Consider the following 13,388-nt stretch of genomic DNA (forward strand, 5'->3'; position numbering starts at 1 on the left):
ATCAGGAGGTATGCCAAAACTTTAGACCAAAAACTCTAGGAGGAAACTTCTACAACTTTTAGAAGTGAAAAATAATAATTTCCCTTTGGTTTATCTATTCAGTCAGTTTTTGAAGTAGTTTTCTTGCTGACTAGGAAAAAAAAGTACAAATTTGTCACATTTTGCTTTCCATGTCCATTCCAAAAGAGGGTGGTTACTGGTTAAATATGCAGTTTATATAACCATGTAGTGGTTACATATGCCTGACAGCTATAGGTAAAAATGTGACATACACAAGGGTAAATGAAGTAAAGTTACCTTTTAAATAGTGATGGACTGGTAAAAGATATTCCTCTTTCTGAGATTTTGAGAATTAAGATATTTGATATAGTGAACAACTATATAGTGAAAAACTAATGTTTGTTGAGTAAACTCTGCATATAGATTCTTAAGGATTAAAATTACAGTTTCCAGGCATGATTTCATGGGTCCTGTATGCCTGAAATAGGAGATTTGAAATGCCTTACTCAGCTAATATAGCATTACCTCATAGTTTAACGTTTCAGTGTTAGTTTTTTCTTACGCCTACTACCTCCTAAATAATAGTAGTTTTTCTTTGTTCACTTAATGCAATGATTCTCAAAATATGGTTACTATCATACCTCTTGTGGGGAAGGAAATGTAGCTCCTTCAGTTCTTATTGCTTCATAGTTGTTCCAACCTTCATATGCCTGACAGCTACTTATTAATAACGTACTAAGTAAATTATTACATAGTATGAGTATCCCAAAACTAAAGTGATTAGAACTTATTGTGCTCTGCAGCATCTTCTCCTGCCAGGTAGTCTGTCCTGGGAAACTGGCACTAATGCAAAGTTCTCCCGTGTCATACACAGAATGGGAATTCTGCCATATTTGGGGTGGCTGCTTGTTTGGGGTACATCATTAATGTTATCTCAAAATTATATTGGTTTTCCATTGGGATGCTTCGGGGGCTGGGGATTTAGTTCAGTGGCATAAGCGCCTGCCTTGCTAGCAGGCAGTCGTGAGTTCGATCCCTGGTACCCATAAAAACGAAACACACACACACACAAAAATCCCTTTGAAATCCATTGGGATGATTCCTTTTTGTTGGAGTTTTTTTTAAATTATCATTACCATTTAGCTTTAGTTTTAATCATCTTAATTTATGAACTTTTGCTTTAATTTTTTACTATGTGACTAGGGATGTTTATATGGCAGTATTTTGGCATATAAGTTAAAGAAGTAAGTTTATTATAATGCAAGTAGACCTCTGTTTCCCTTTTACTGATTTGTACAGCCATCTAAGAACTTGCTTATATAAATAGCATTACAGTGTTACTAAGTTCCTTTTCCATTGGAAAATTGATGGGGCCACAGACCTCCTTCTAGTGGACCTGATGCTTTATCCTTAGGCTTCAGGTAAGAAGCAAAATGTATTGCTGTCCTTTATCCCTAATCTCGGTTCCTTGCCAAGAGGATGTGGAACCATGTTTTATCTTTTCTCAGTTCCTAACATATAACCACTGGATGTATATTTATTGAATGTATTTATTAAGTATATTAGATGTATATTTATTTATTCAGTTTGTTGTACAAAGGATCAAACCTAAGGGGGCTCTACCACTGAGTTACATCTCGAGCTGTTTTTTATTTTTTATGTTGTTTTTTGAGGCAAGGTCTTGCTAGATAGCTCAGGCTGACTTTAAACTCACTCTACAGCTCAAGGTGGCCTCAAACTTGTAGTGATCCTCCTACCTCAGCCTTCTGAATGCCGAGATTATAGACATGTGCCACTGTGCTTAGCTTTTATGTTTTATTTTGCAGTAGGGTCTGGCTAAATTGCCCAGGTTGGCCTCAAACTTGTCAGTCCTCCTACTAATTCTGAGTAACTGGGATTACACACATGTGTCACTGTGCCCAGCAGCATCTGTTTTTTAAAGTGGCAAATATTTTGGAAACACTGTATTTTTACAGGTTTAAAAATATATGTTGATAGCCTATTAGTTTCTAGAAGATATCCAATTGAGTATGCACTTGGGTGTTTTTAGACACCATTTTAAGTAGGTGTCATTAAGCAAAGTGTTGCCATTCATTTTGTTTACATATTTTGTTTGCTTTTCTTAATAGCATATTATTTTCTTCAACAGAAAAGTCCTTTTCCTTTAGATTTTGTGAATATTTAAATAACGTAGCTATATTATTTCCTGTTTGGTATCCTGGGGAAAATCTTAAATAGTATGGAATATTACCTTTGTCTTTTTCCCCTCTACTACAGCTGTCATTAATGCCTAAGTTCTTCCTTAGTATTTCCTTTTTGGGCTCAAGACAGATTTTTTTAATCCTTGAGATGTCAGGCAGGGATTATTTAATGCTCCTTTTTCACTATTATTTGCTTCTAGAAATTCCCTAGTCTGTCCCCGGCCTATATTTAATATTTTCAGTGCTGTGAATCAAACCCAGGGCCTTGCACATACTAGGAAAGTGCTTAGCTGCCAAGCCACATCTCAGCCTAAATCTTATTTTTTTAATGCATAATTTGAATGCTATAAGGATTCATTATTTCTCTTTTGTACTGTTTCAGGTCAGGACTATTTTCTATAATTCTTTCTGCTGGTAAGTCTCATCCAACTCCAAATGCCATTGGTACTATAAGTTAAGGGATTTTCAACATTTTAAAGGAATTTTTTTCCAGATACTCTTTCCTTAACACTTCAACCAAAAAAATTAGTTTACTCTCAAAGGGGTATTTTTTTAAACCAACCTCAGTGCCTAAGAAAAGCATTGAATCATCTAGTTTTCCCTGGACTTTTCCCAGACTACTTGAAGGTTACAGTTTGAGGATAATAGTATACTTTGTAAGTTACGCCTTAAGTGCTTGGTGCCATTACAGATAGTTTTGGACGTGTGAATGACTTATAAAAACACCTCGTCAAAGCTTCCATTTCCATTTAAGGAATACTAAAATTCCATCCAAATACAGTATCCTAGGGAGACTGGTTCCAAGACCCCTACAATTACCCAATTCCGTGGATGTTCAAGTCCTTTAAGTAAGATGTGATATATTTCTGTATCACCTATGCAAACTTACCTATAATTTTTTTTTATTCTGTGTCTTTGGTGTTGCAGATATATTTCCTGCATTTTCCTGTGTTAACTCCCGATGACCATTATAAAAACAATATTATAAACTCCATGTCCTGATCCTAATTGTTCTATGTGTATAACCCCTAACTACAACACCCACCAACAGCAGCTAACACTTAAGTCCTTTCTATGTAGGAATACAATTCTAGGAGCTATGCATTAACTCATTTAATCCAAATAGCAACTCTAGGAAGCCAGAGTCATAATCTGTTTTATTGGCAGGAAACAGGGCAGGGAAGACAGGAATTGGCTAAGGGAATTTAAACTTAGGTGTCAAGCTTACTATAATTTAAACCATTTCTAAATTATACCTAAAATGATGTGAATGCTGTATAAATGCTATTTTTTTTTCAAATTTTTCAGTTTGTATTTAGTGGAACCCAGAAATATAGAACCTATGCATGTGGAGAATGGATTTCACAAGCTTCGTCCTCTCCCCAAAAATAGTAGATGCTTTACAGTCTGGGGCCAGAAACACTCCAATTAAAACATCTTTAGGTAGTGTCTGTTTCAGCTGGCAAGTCTACTCTTGGAAGATACTTATTTTTCTTATCTATATACTATAGTAGCAAGTAATCAGACTTGTAGACTTCAGTTTTTCCCCACATAAACACAGTCTTTAGTAAGAAAATTGTCTTTAATTTAAGGTGTTCTGCAGAGTATTTTAAAAGCAAAAGTATTTTTGAGGAATTCTCTACCTTGATAGAGTTTGAAGATACAGATGTATGTATTGACTAAATGCCACACATACATTTATAAGATTTGCACATTTCATTATATGCAACTGTAACTTCTAAAAACATTAGATTCTAGCAAGGAATGGTTGCATTTTTCTGTAATCCCCACATTCTGGGAGGCTAAGGCAGGAGAATTGAAAGTTTAAACCCTTCTGGGCAATTTAATGACTTAGGGAGACCCTGTCTCAAAAATAAAAAGATTTGAGGATGGAGTCTAGTGCAGAGGCCTTGTGTTCAGTCCCCACACTGGACAAGAAAAAAAAAAAATTCTAGCTAGTGATACACATGCTAAAGTATACTAAAACCTGAAACTTACTTCAAAATAAATCGTTACTAGGATTTCCTCTTGGGTGGGGAAACAGTGAAAAAAAATACTGCATTATATAACATTATTTTAGAATGATGAAGATTATAGCAATAGTAATTTTGTGCCCAATGTCTGGTTTTTTTTTTTTTTTACTTGTGATCATTTAATAAGCTTCTCCGTCTTGGCAGCATAATCCTAAAGTCTTATTTTCAGGAAAAATAAAATTCTTTCTGTCTCTGATCTGCTTAATGACTAGATGCAAACAAATACTTGAAGAAATGAATCATTGATTCCTGGACCATTTGTTAGAGTTAGACCAGTTGGCCAGATTGTCATGATAGAGGCGGGGCTTTGACAGTAAGGACCAAAACCTCAGTGCTTTCACTCCAAATTTACTGAGGCTCCTAGCCAAGCATGGTGGTATACACGTGTAATATTAGCACTGGGGAGGCTGAGACCGGTTGCAAGTTCAAGGCCAACAGAACTACATACCAAGATCCTAATTTCAAAAAACATAACAAAAAATATTCAATCGTAAATGATACAGAAATGGAGAATGGTGTTTATTTCCTTTTTTAAAAAGGGAAAATACTATGGGAGTTGATCTGCTTGATGGTAGATGATCTACTTGATGGTAGATGGCACATGGATTTGAGCCTTAATACTACAGCACACGCATTCACATGCACACAAGGGAAGGATCAAAAATTATTAATGCCACATTTCAGAGAAACATTTGCAAAGAAAATGTTTGATTGTAATTATGCTGTTGCAGCAAAATGGTTATCAAGAGTATTATGATCTAAAAAGTGTTAACCATTTAAATAGGAAAAAAAGTATTTCTACTAAGTGGTGACATCCAGTAATAAAAAATTATCATTAAATCAGTTGATTGCCATAAGTGTAATAGTTGTATATATTCAAATTATGTCACTACATTTTTATTTCAAAATTCATGAGCTAATGCTGAGTAGTCGTCAAAGTTGAGGTGAAATGCGTATTACAGATGTGTTGCCTTTATATAATCTCTTGTATGCAGTGCATCAACTCTGGGCAATCTTATCCATAAGCAGAGTACCATGTATGTTCATTGCAATGCTTGTAGAGTAAATGTGATGGGAAATATATGGAGCTGTTTTTTTTTTATTTCATTGATCTATATCAATGAAATCATTATATATCTAGTCTGATGAATATTTCAGCTGACATCTCCAAAGGATTGCATTCAAAAATAATCACAGTTCATTTTTCTGGAAAGGAGTGTCAATATTTTTGACCCATAAGAATCCCACATGCCTTAAGAATCATGCTTTAGTATGTTAGTTTGACCTTTTAGTCAGGTAGGTCATACCTACTGTGCCAGGTTTGTGGTAGGTACTGAACCAGGAATTTCCAGATTTGCATGCCATCATGATCATCTGGGAAGCTTTTAAGAAAATACAGGTTTGGACCGCCTCCTAGAAATGTGGATTTTGTCTATTTGGAGTTGTATTGTGAGGTAATAACTATTACTATCTCCATTTTGTAGAAATGTGTCAATAGAAAAAGACAAAAAAAAGAGAAAAAAAAAGGGCCTGGGGGTTTAGCTCAGCGGCATAAGCGCCTGCCTTGCCAGCAGGCAGTCGTGAGTTCGATCCCTGGTACCAATAAAAAAGAAAAAGACAAAAAAAAAAAAAAAAAAAAAAGAGAAATGTGTCAATAGGTTAATTAGGATACATAGTAGTAAATATTGCAGCTCTGGAACTTGTGCATAAGTCTGCCTCCAAAACCGGTGGACTGTAGTATAGGTGGCCTCTGGCTTCCTATGTGAAAGCTGTAAACTGAGTGTTACTGTGTTTACAAAATGGTTCTTAGAAAATGGGACGGTAATTTTTTAATGAAATAAAGTTGTCTGAAATTAACTGGTTAGCTTTATTACCTAAGCAGTATTACTTCTTTCCCATGAGCAGAATCATGAGTCACTATGATTTTCCGATAAAAACTATACATTTTTAGTGTCGCATAAGTCTGAGATATATACTTATTTTTGTGACCTGCCTATGGTTGTACATATTCTCTAAAGTACTCTATTCATTTTAGAAATTCTTGAAAGATGGTAACTGTTGTTTACTTATTGTATGTTTCATAGTATTTCCTCTGTAATATGCTTCACGACTTCTTCCACTTAACCAGTTCTATGTAGCAGAATTCCTTTGTTTTTGGTTTTCATTTGTTTTTGTAGTTCTAGGGATTCAACTCATATCCTTGTATTTGCTAGACAAGTGCTTTACCACTGAGCTACTTCCCCATCTCTTTTTATTGTTTTTGAGACTGAGTATACTAAATTAGCCTGAAACTTATGAGCCTCCTGCCTTAACCTCCCAAGTAGCTGGGATTTCAAATATATGCCACTGCCTGACTAAACCTAGTCCTTAAAAAAAAAAAAAAAATATATATATATATATATATATATATATATACATACACACATACACATATAGGGTTAGGGTTTGATTTTCAAGTATATGAAAACTACTTTAAAAAAAAAAAAAAAGACATTTTTACTGGGAATGGTGGCACATGCCTAGCACTCCGGAAGCTGAGCCAGAAAAATTGCTGTGAGTTTGAGGCCAGCCTAGGCCTCAAGTGCATAGTGAGCTCAAGAATAGCCTGAACAGGGATGGTGGGGATACAGCTCAGCTGTGTAAGCGCCTGCCTGGCAAGTGCAAGGTCCTAAGTTCAATTCCCAGTGCCCCCCCAAAAAACCTGAACTGCAGAGCAAGACATTAGCTCAAGGAAAAATAAATCTATTTTGGCCAGGTATGGTTGTACACACCTGTAATCCAAATATTTTGGGAGGCCCAGGCAGGAGGATCACAAGTTTGAGCCCAGCCTGGGCAATTTAGTGACTTAGCGAGATCTTGTCTCAAAATAAAATATAAAAAGGGCTGCGAGTGTAGCTCAGGCACAGGCCTGGGTTCAGTTTCTAGCACCAGAAAAAAACACTTTCTTTTTTTTCAGGCCCAGTGGCATATACTTATAATCCCAACTGTTTGGAAGACTGACACAAGAGAATTGCTTGAGGACCAGAGTCCAAGCCCAGCCTGGGCAACAGAATATCTCAAAAACAAAATAATTTCTAAAATACCATTTCCTTCTGTGACATAGCTAGTATCATTTTCTGGATCACTTAAGGAAACTGATTTTTTCGAAGGAATTGACCCTAAAATACACTTAAATTCAATCTGTAAATAGAAAAAAAAAAACTTAATTTTTGTTTCTTGCCTCCAAACTTAGTAAGATTTTTAAAAAATATCTGCATGTATTGGATATCTTCTAGTTGCCTTGAAATTGTACTGAATGTAAATCTGCATAAATTATTCTATAGTCTATAAATCTTAGGGAAAAAATTTGAGTAGAAAGTTTTATGAATTGCAATCCAATAAATTGCCATCTTTATGGATAATCTCAACATTATTTCTTGTTAATTATTTTAAATAGCTTTGTAACTGTTGGCATGAAACTATAACTTTGTAGGCCCCTGTTCTCTTCAAGGGTTTGTTTTCTAGGATTTAAGCTTATCTTGATATTCTCAAATCACTGCCAGTCATTTTTAGTACCTGATATGTGTCTCTCAGGTGTGCATCTAGTGTTCTATCCCACCTTCCATATTGATGGTGGGGAAATGCTCTGGAGCATCAGAGAAGCCAGTAGAATCCCTTCTGCTCTGGCTGGGCCCACAGTCTTGGGCCCTCATTACTTTGGGGAGGCATTGCAGTTGTAGACCCATCTTTCAAAGAATTCCCTTGTATCAGGTTTTGAACCATTCCCATCATCTCCAAAGTGTTAGTTTTTATAACATAGTGGGTAAGATACTATGATAAACAATATAGATTTATATACAGCCTATAAACAATGAAATAGTTTTAGAACTGTGCTATTAAATTAGTGAAACTTTAGTTGCATGGTAGTGCATGCCTGTAATGCCAGTGCTACAGGAGGCTGAGGCAAGTGGATTCAAGGCCAGCCTGAACTACATGGTAAGACTGACTCAAAAAACTAAAAAATTAAACATACAAGTCACAGAACAGTATTTTTGGTCTTTTCCTGATCAGATTTAAGGAAAAGTCTAATTTGTAAGAATGCATAATACTTGGTGTGGAAACAGATGTATGAAGCTTTAAGAGTTAAGTTTGAGAAAGGAATAGGCTTAGAGCAAAAGAGGAGCTTTCGCTTGCTGTAGACTTAGGAAGCATTTAGCTTTTTAAGACTGACCTGAATTTTTGTTTTTGTTGTTGTTTTATTTTTGCAGTGCTGGGGATCAAGCCCAGGACCTTGTGCATTAGATTAATTTTTAGAATATCAAATAATACTTAGAATTGCAAAGAGGTGTTCCCCTGGCATAAACAGCTGGACTGGACCTGTCAGAAAACTCGCCTTATCTGCAATGTCTGAGAAAGGCCAGAGCATGACTTCTTAAATGTTGCTTTTTGGTCTTTTCCAGAAACCAGCATAATTTATTGGATCAGGAGAAACATATCCAAGGGCCCTTTAAAAGAATTATTTCTGGCACCTGTCTCCTCTATCCTTTTAAGCATTGAAATCTCCTGGATATCTACACTCTGGAAGGAACTGAACCCTGGTCCCTTCAGTAATGGAAATGTCATTTACTTCAATTCTTTGCTGGTCTAAAATGTGTCGTTTGTTAAAATGCTATTCCCAGCTGGGTCTTTGCTTCATGCTCCTACCTATATGCTTCAGTCACATCTTTTTAATCATAACCTTCAAATTTTCAAGGGGACCAAGAACATCTCCAGTATTAACTTGGCTCAGTCATTGTTTCCTTGCATGTAGTTTTGGGGCAGATAATGTCTGTCTGCTCTCTTCCCCTGTCCTTCCTCTCTTGTCTCAACCTCTCATTCTTTTCCTTCCTTGCCCTCTTCCCTCATATATTTATACTTATATATATGTAAATACTTTTCTATCCATTGTTTCTTTTTTTTCTTCTGTGTGAATGGTAGATTGGAAAAATACTGAGAAGTTGCTGTGATTCTGCCCCGTATAATGGAAGTAATTTTTGTCTTCTAGTCCCTCTGAAATACCAGTTTTGTATCTAATCCTGAATGAGTAGATATGAGGAATTAATTGTATACAGCCAAATGTTGGTTAGAGACTCCACATCAGCGTTGTCTTTTCCTGGTGTGTCATAGTCTCCAAATACCAGCATGACTTACTAATTTTTTTTTTGTCTTTTTCATTTTTTATTGGTACCAGGGATCGAACTCACGACTGCCTGCTTGCAAGGCAGGCGCTTATGCCGCTGAGCTAAATCCCCAGTCCCAAGACTTACTAATTTTTGCTACCAGTTTCATGTCAGTCTCCTGCTTTCAAATTGTTATCTTTGTAGAACTTAACCAGACATTCTCTGGTCAATGAAAAGCTGGTACTAAATTTAGGGTTTTTGTTTGTTTGGCTGGTTATTTGCTTGGATGTGATTTGCTTTTTGTGGTACAGGAGTTGAACTCAGCATGCTTTGCAAGCACTATAGTGCCATACTCTATACCCATGCTCACCCTGTTTAATTTTTCATTATTCATTTACTACTGCAGTTCTGGGCCCTGATACCAGAAGCCCTCCATGACTGAGCTATACTCTTGGCTTTTTAAAATTTTTTTATTTTGAGACAGGATCTTACTAAGTTGTCAATGCTGACCTCAAATTTGCATTCCTCTTGCCTCAGCCTCCTCAGCTGTGATTAGAGGTATGCATCACCACTCCTGGATAATCACTTGGTTTTTTGTTTGTTTGTTTTTAATGATAACTATACTGTGTGGAATAGCATCCATAAATTCCTAGAGGGCAAGGACCATACCTTGTCCTTACTCTCTTAGTTATACCATAGTGCCTGGTACAAAGTGCTTAGTATTTTCTAATAAAGATAATTGATACATCTGGTTATTAACTGTAGCAGATGTGTTGTGCAAGAAGCTGATGATTGTGAGAATGTAACTCTGTTATGTAAATTCATATTTTCCAAAACAGCCTTGCTTACCTAAAACAGAAAAACTCTGCAAATATTTATATGATTTCTGTAAACTTTTGAATGAGCTTCTGCATGAGACATCAATGCAGTTTTAGTAATTTAAGAGGAATACTCATATTGTTTTATTGTCAAATAGGTGCTATCACAATTATATCGTAACTTTTTAACAATGGATGTGTGTAATTAGATACTTTATTTGAAACATTATCCCATATCTGTAAAGGAAAAAAATTATTTTTATGACAAAAGGAGCCCTTGCATAATTTGTACATCATTCTGTTGTATGTAGATAGGAAGAGTTACATGTATGGTTTTTGAGCAGTGATTGTACCTCCTAGAGTTTACAAAAATGGTTTTGCGATCTACTTTCTAATATAGTGATGGAATTAATGGTTGATTGTTAATTTTATTATTCAAAGATACTTTGTGTACATGTGTTGGAAACCTATAGAAATACCAAAGATACCTGGCAAGTGTGGGTTCTTAAGTTCAAATCCCGGTACCATAAATAAATAAATAAATCACCAGAGATGATTCTGCATTGTAATCTAAACATCTAAAAAGCCAAACTAGTGCAGTGTAAGTAATTAAGTGGTCGAGACTCTTCTATTCATTTTCCTTTTCTTTTCCTTTCTTTCTTTGAGAACTGCCTGTGGATGACCAGACTTCCCCATAGCTGATAATGTTGGAGATCAGCTCTGCAAATTTCTTTGGCATTGAGTCATTAAAAACAAATAGGATGCAAGTTCCTCAACTCCAGATTATGAAAACAGTACTTGGAAAACTGAAAACTATCTAAATGATTGTCTTTGGTTGGGCCGTGTTCTTAGCAAGCAGAAGCCTTGGCCAGGGTCTGCTGTTGACTCTTCAGGAACACATAGCCAACCTAGTGGGGACTAGAGGTGCTGCTGCTACCATGGGTAACTCCTGTATCTGCCGAGATGACAGTGGAGCAGAAGACAGTGTTGACACCCATCAGCAACAGTCTGACAACAGTGCAGTCCCCACTGCTGATATGAGGAGCCAACCCCGGGACCCTGTTCGGCCACCAAGGAGGGGCCGAGGACCACATGAGCCAAGGAGAAAAAAACAAAATGTAGATGGGCTAGTGCTGGACACACTGGCAGTAATACGGACTCTTGTAGATAAGTAAGTATCTGACTCACTGTCATCTCCAGTGTAATGGAAAGTATTCTGTCAAGAACTATGACTTTTGGATTCCTTCAGCTTCTCTAATGTATACTCACCAAGCCTTGTGTCCATGGGATGAGGGAGACTTATTTCTCTTCTGGTGGCAGATTAAATTATAAATTTTGATGTTTTAACTTATCACCTTCTCCTGTCTGGAAATGTCTAAACATTTCCATAGCAGAAAACACTAATTAAAGCTATGATCTTTATTAGGAAATGTAGATAATGAGTGAGTTTTTGTTGCTAGCTATAATAGGAAATGGTTTAAAGAAGATTCTGTTACTGTGCTTGCCTTTCTGCTCCATTGATCAGAATTTTCAAGATGAGTTGTTTTATCCAAGAGCATGGCTGCTTAAAAGTTCTGTTGGCAACCTAAGGACGAAGGTCAAAGAGTTTCCTCATCCTCCTTTGTTAATATTTCTTATTTGACGCTCTTAAGATCCATGTGGAAAACTAGTAAGTTGAAACTGCAGGGCACACCTGTACTTGTTTATCTTTTCCCCTGCTTAGTCTAACTCCTAAGTGAAAGATCCCAGATTGTATAACAGTGAAATTAAAGGGCATTATTCAAGTTATAAAAAAAAAATGTTAAGTCAGATCGTGTCATTTTAGTAGTTAAGGGCACAAATATTAGAATCATGATGGATGCAGGTGCAAATTCTGGCCTAGCCACTTACTAGAAGTGTGATGTTATTTCTCTGAGCTTCAGGTTCCTCATCTGTAATGAGAATAACACTTTACAACAATTATCATGAGATAATATATATAAAAATCTAGTGTGCTATTTTGTATAAAACAGTCACTCAACAGATGGTATTAAACCCCCCTCCTTTTTTTGTGGTGTTGAATATTGAACCCAGTGCCTCCAGCATGGTTGGTAAGTATTCTATCATTGAGCTACATCCCAACTGCTATAGTAATAATTTTAAAAAAGTAATTTCTTGGTTCTTTTTGCTTCAGGCCCTCCTAGTAAATCTATAAATATCTTTTAATCATAATGATAAAAGTTTTGATTAGTTCTCAAAGATTGTAACACAAAATAACTTATATCTGAATATAAAAACAAAACTTTAGGATTATATGAGACTCTTCCCCCTGATAACGGGATGTTTGTTGGTTTTCAAGAAAAATAATTTTAGCTCAACGGCACAAGTGCCTGCCTGCCAAGCACGAAGTCACAGGTTCAATCCCCAGTACCCCCCTCAAAAGACAAGAAGAATTTCTCTTAAAAGTTAACCCTCATAATTGTAATGAAAAGCTATCCTTCCTCAAAAAGAAAGTAAGACGCAATAAATATTAATTTAATTGAAAAAACTGGGGCAGAACATACTTTGCCCTATTTTAAGAGTGATTAAGGGAGTATAGCAACAAAGTAGAGACCTTACTTCCAAGCTCCAAGAAAATTTTATAATTACAACTGACCTTGTTGATAAAGCACATAATTCAGTTATATGAAGCATTTGATTTGCCTTTGAGTAACAAAGTAGCTCTTACATGTGCCTGTTTTTACTGACATTGGTTCAACTTTTGACTAGGGATAAAAATAAGGCATATGTGGAGCACATGGGAAAGGGACATGCTGAAGAGAAGAAACACATATATAGCCAGGCATAGTGGGACATGCCTGTAATCCCAGCTATTCATGAAGCCATGGCAAGGTAATCTCAAATTCAAGGTCAGCCTAAACAATATGGCAAGACCTTGTCCTGATTAAATAATAAAATGGCTAGGGATGTAGCTCAGTATAGGACCATGTTTCCTGTGCATGAGACCCTGAATTCAATTCCCAGTACCACACAAGTGCTGGGGATGTATGCTTGGTTTTTGTGGTTTTTTTAGGAGATATTAAAGGAGAATTTTTGGGGTTTTTTTTTTTTTTTTGTCTTTTTCATTTTTATCGGTACCAGGGATCCAACTCATGACCAGACACTTGCAAGGAAGGTGCTTATGCCGCTGAGCTAAATCCCCAGCCCCTAAAGGAGAAT

The 13,388-nt window shown here is 36.2% G+C and overlaps 1 protein-coding gene across 5 annotated transcripts in view; it reads left to right on the top strand.

Moving 5' to 3' along the window:
- Rspry1 (ring finger and SPRY domain containing 1) overlaps positions 1 to 13,388 on the top strand; it is a 40,905-nt gene that overhangs the window by 3,019 nt on the left and 24,498 nt on the right. For 2 of the 5 annotated variants that reach the window (XM_003472072.5, XM_023566012.2), the window contains exon 2: positions 10,857 to 11,361. In XM_003472072.5, the coding sequence (XP_003472120.1) occupies positions 11,012 to 11,361 (350 nt within the window). In that variant the 5' untranslated portion in view covers positions 10,857 to 11,011. Of the gene's footprint in view, positions 1 to 2,583; positions 2,616 to 9,909; positions 9,931 to 10,856; positions 11,362 to 13,388 lie in introns of those variants that run through there. The other 3 variants (XM_013154813.3, XM_013154814.3, XM_005004681.4) reach the window with 3 other exon arrangements.

Source organism: Cavia porcellus, unplaced genomic scaffold (genome assembly GCF_034190915.1).
Source record: "Cavia porcellus strain 051 isolate PalLab524CR breed Dunkin Hartley unplaced genomic scaffold, mCavPor4.1 scaffold_4, whole genome shotgun sequence".
Taxonomy (NCBI): domain Eukaryota; kingdom Metazoa; phylum Chordata; class Mammalia; order Rodentia; family Caviidae; genus Cavia; species Cavia porcellus.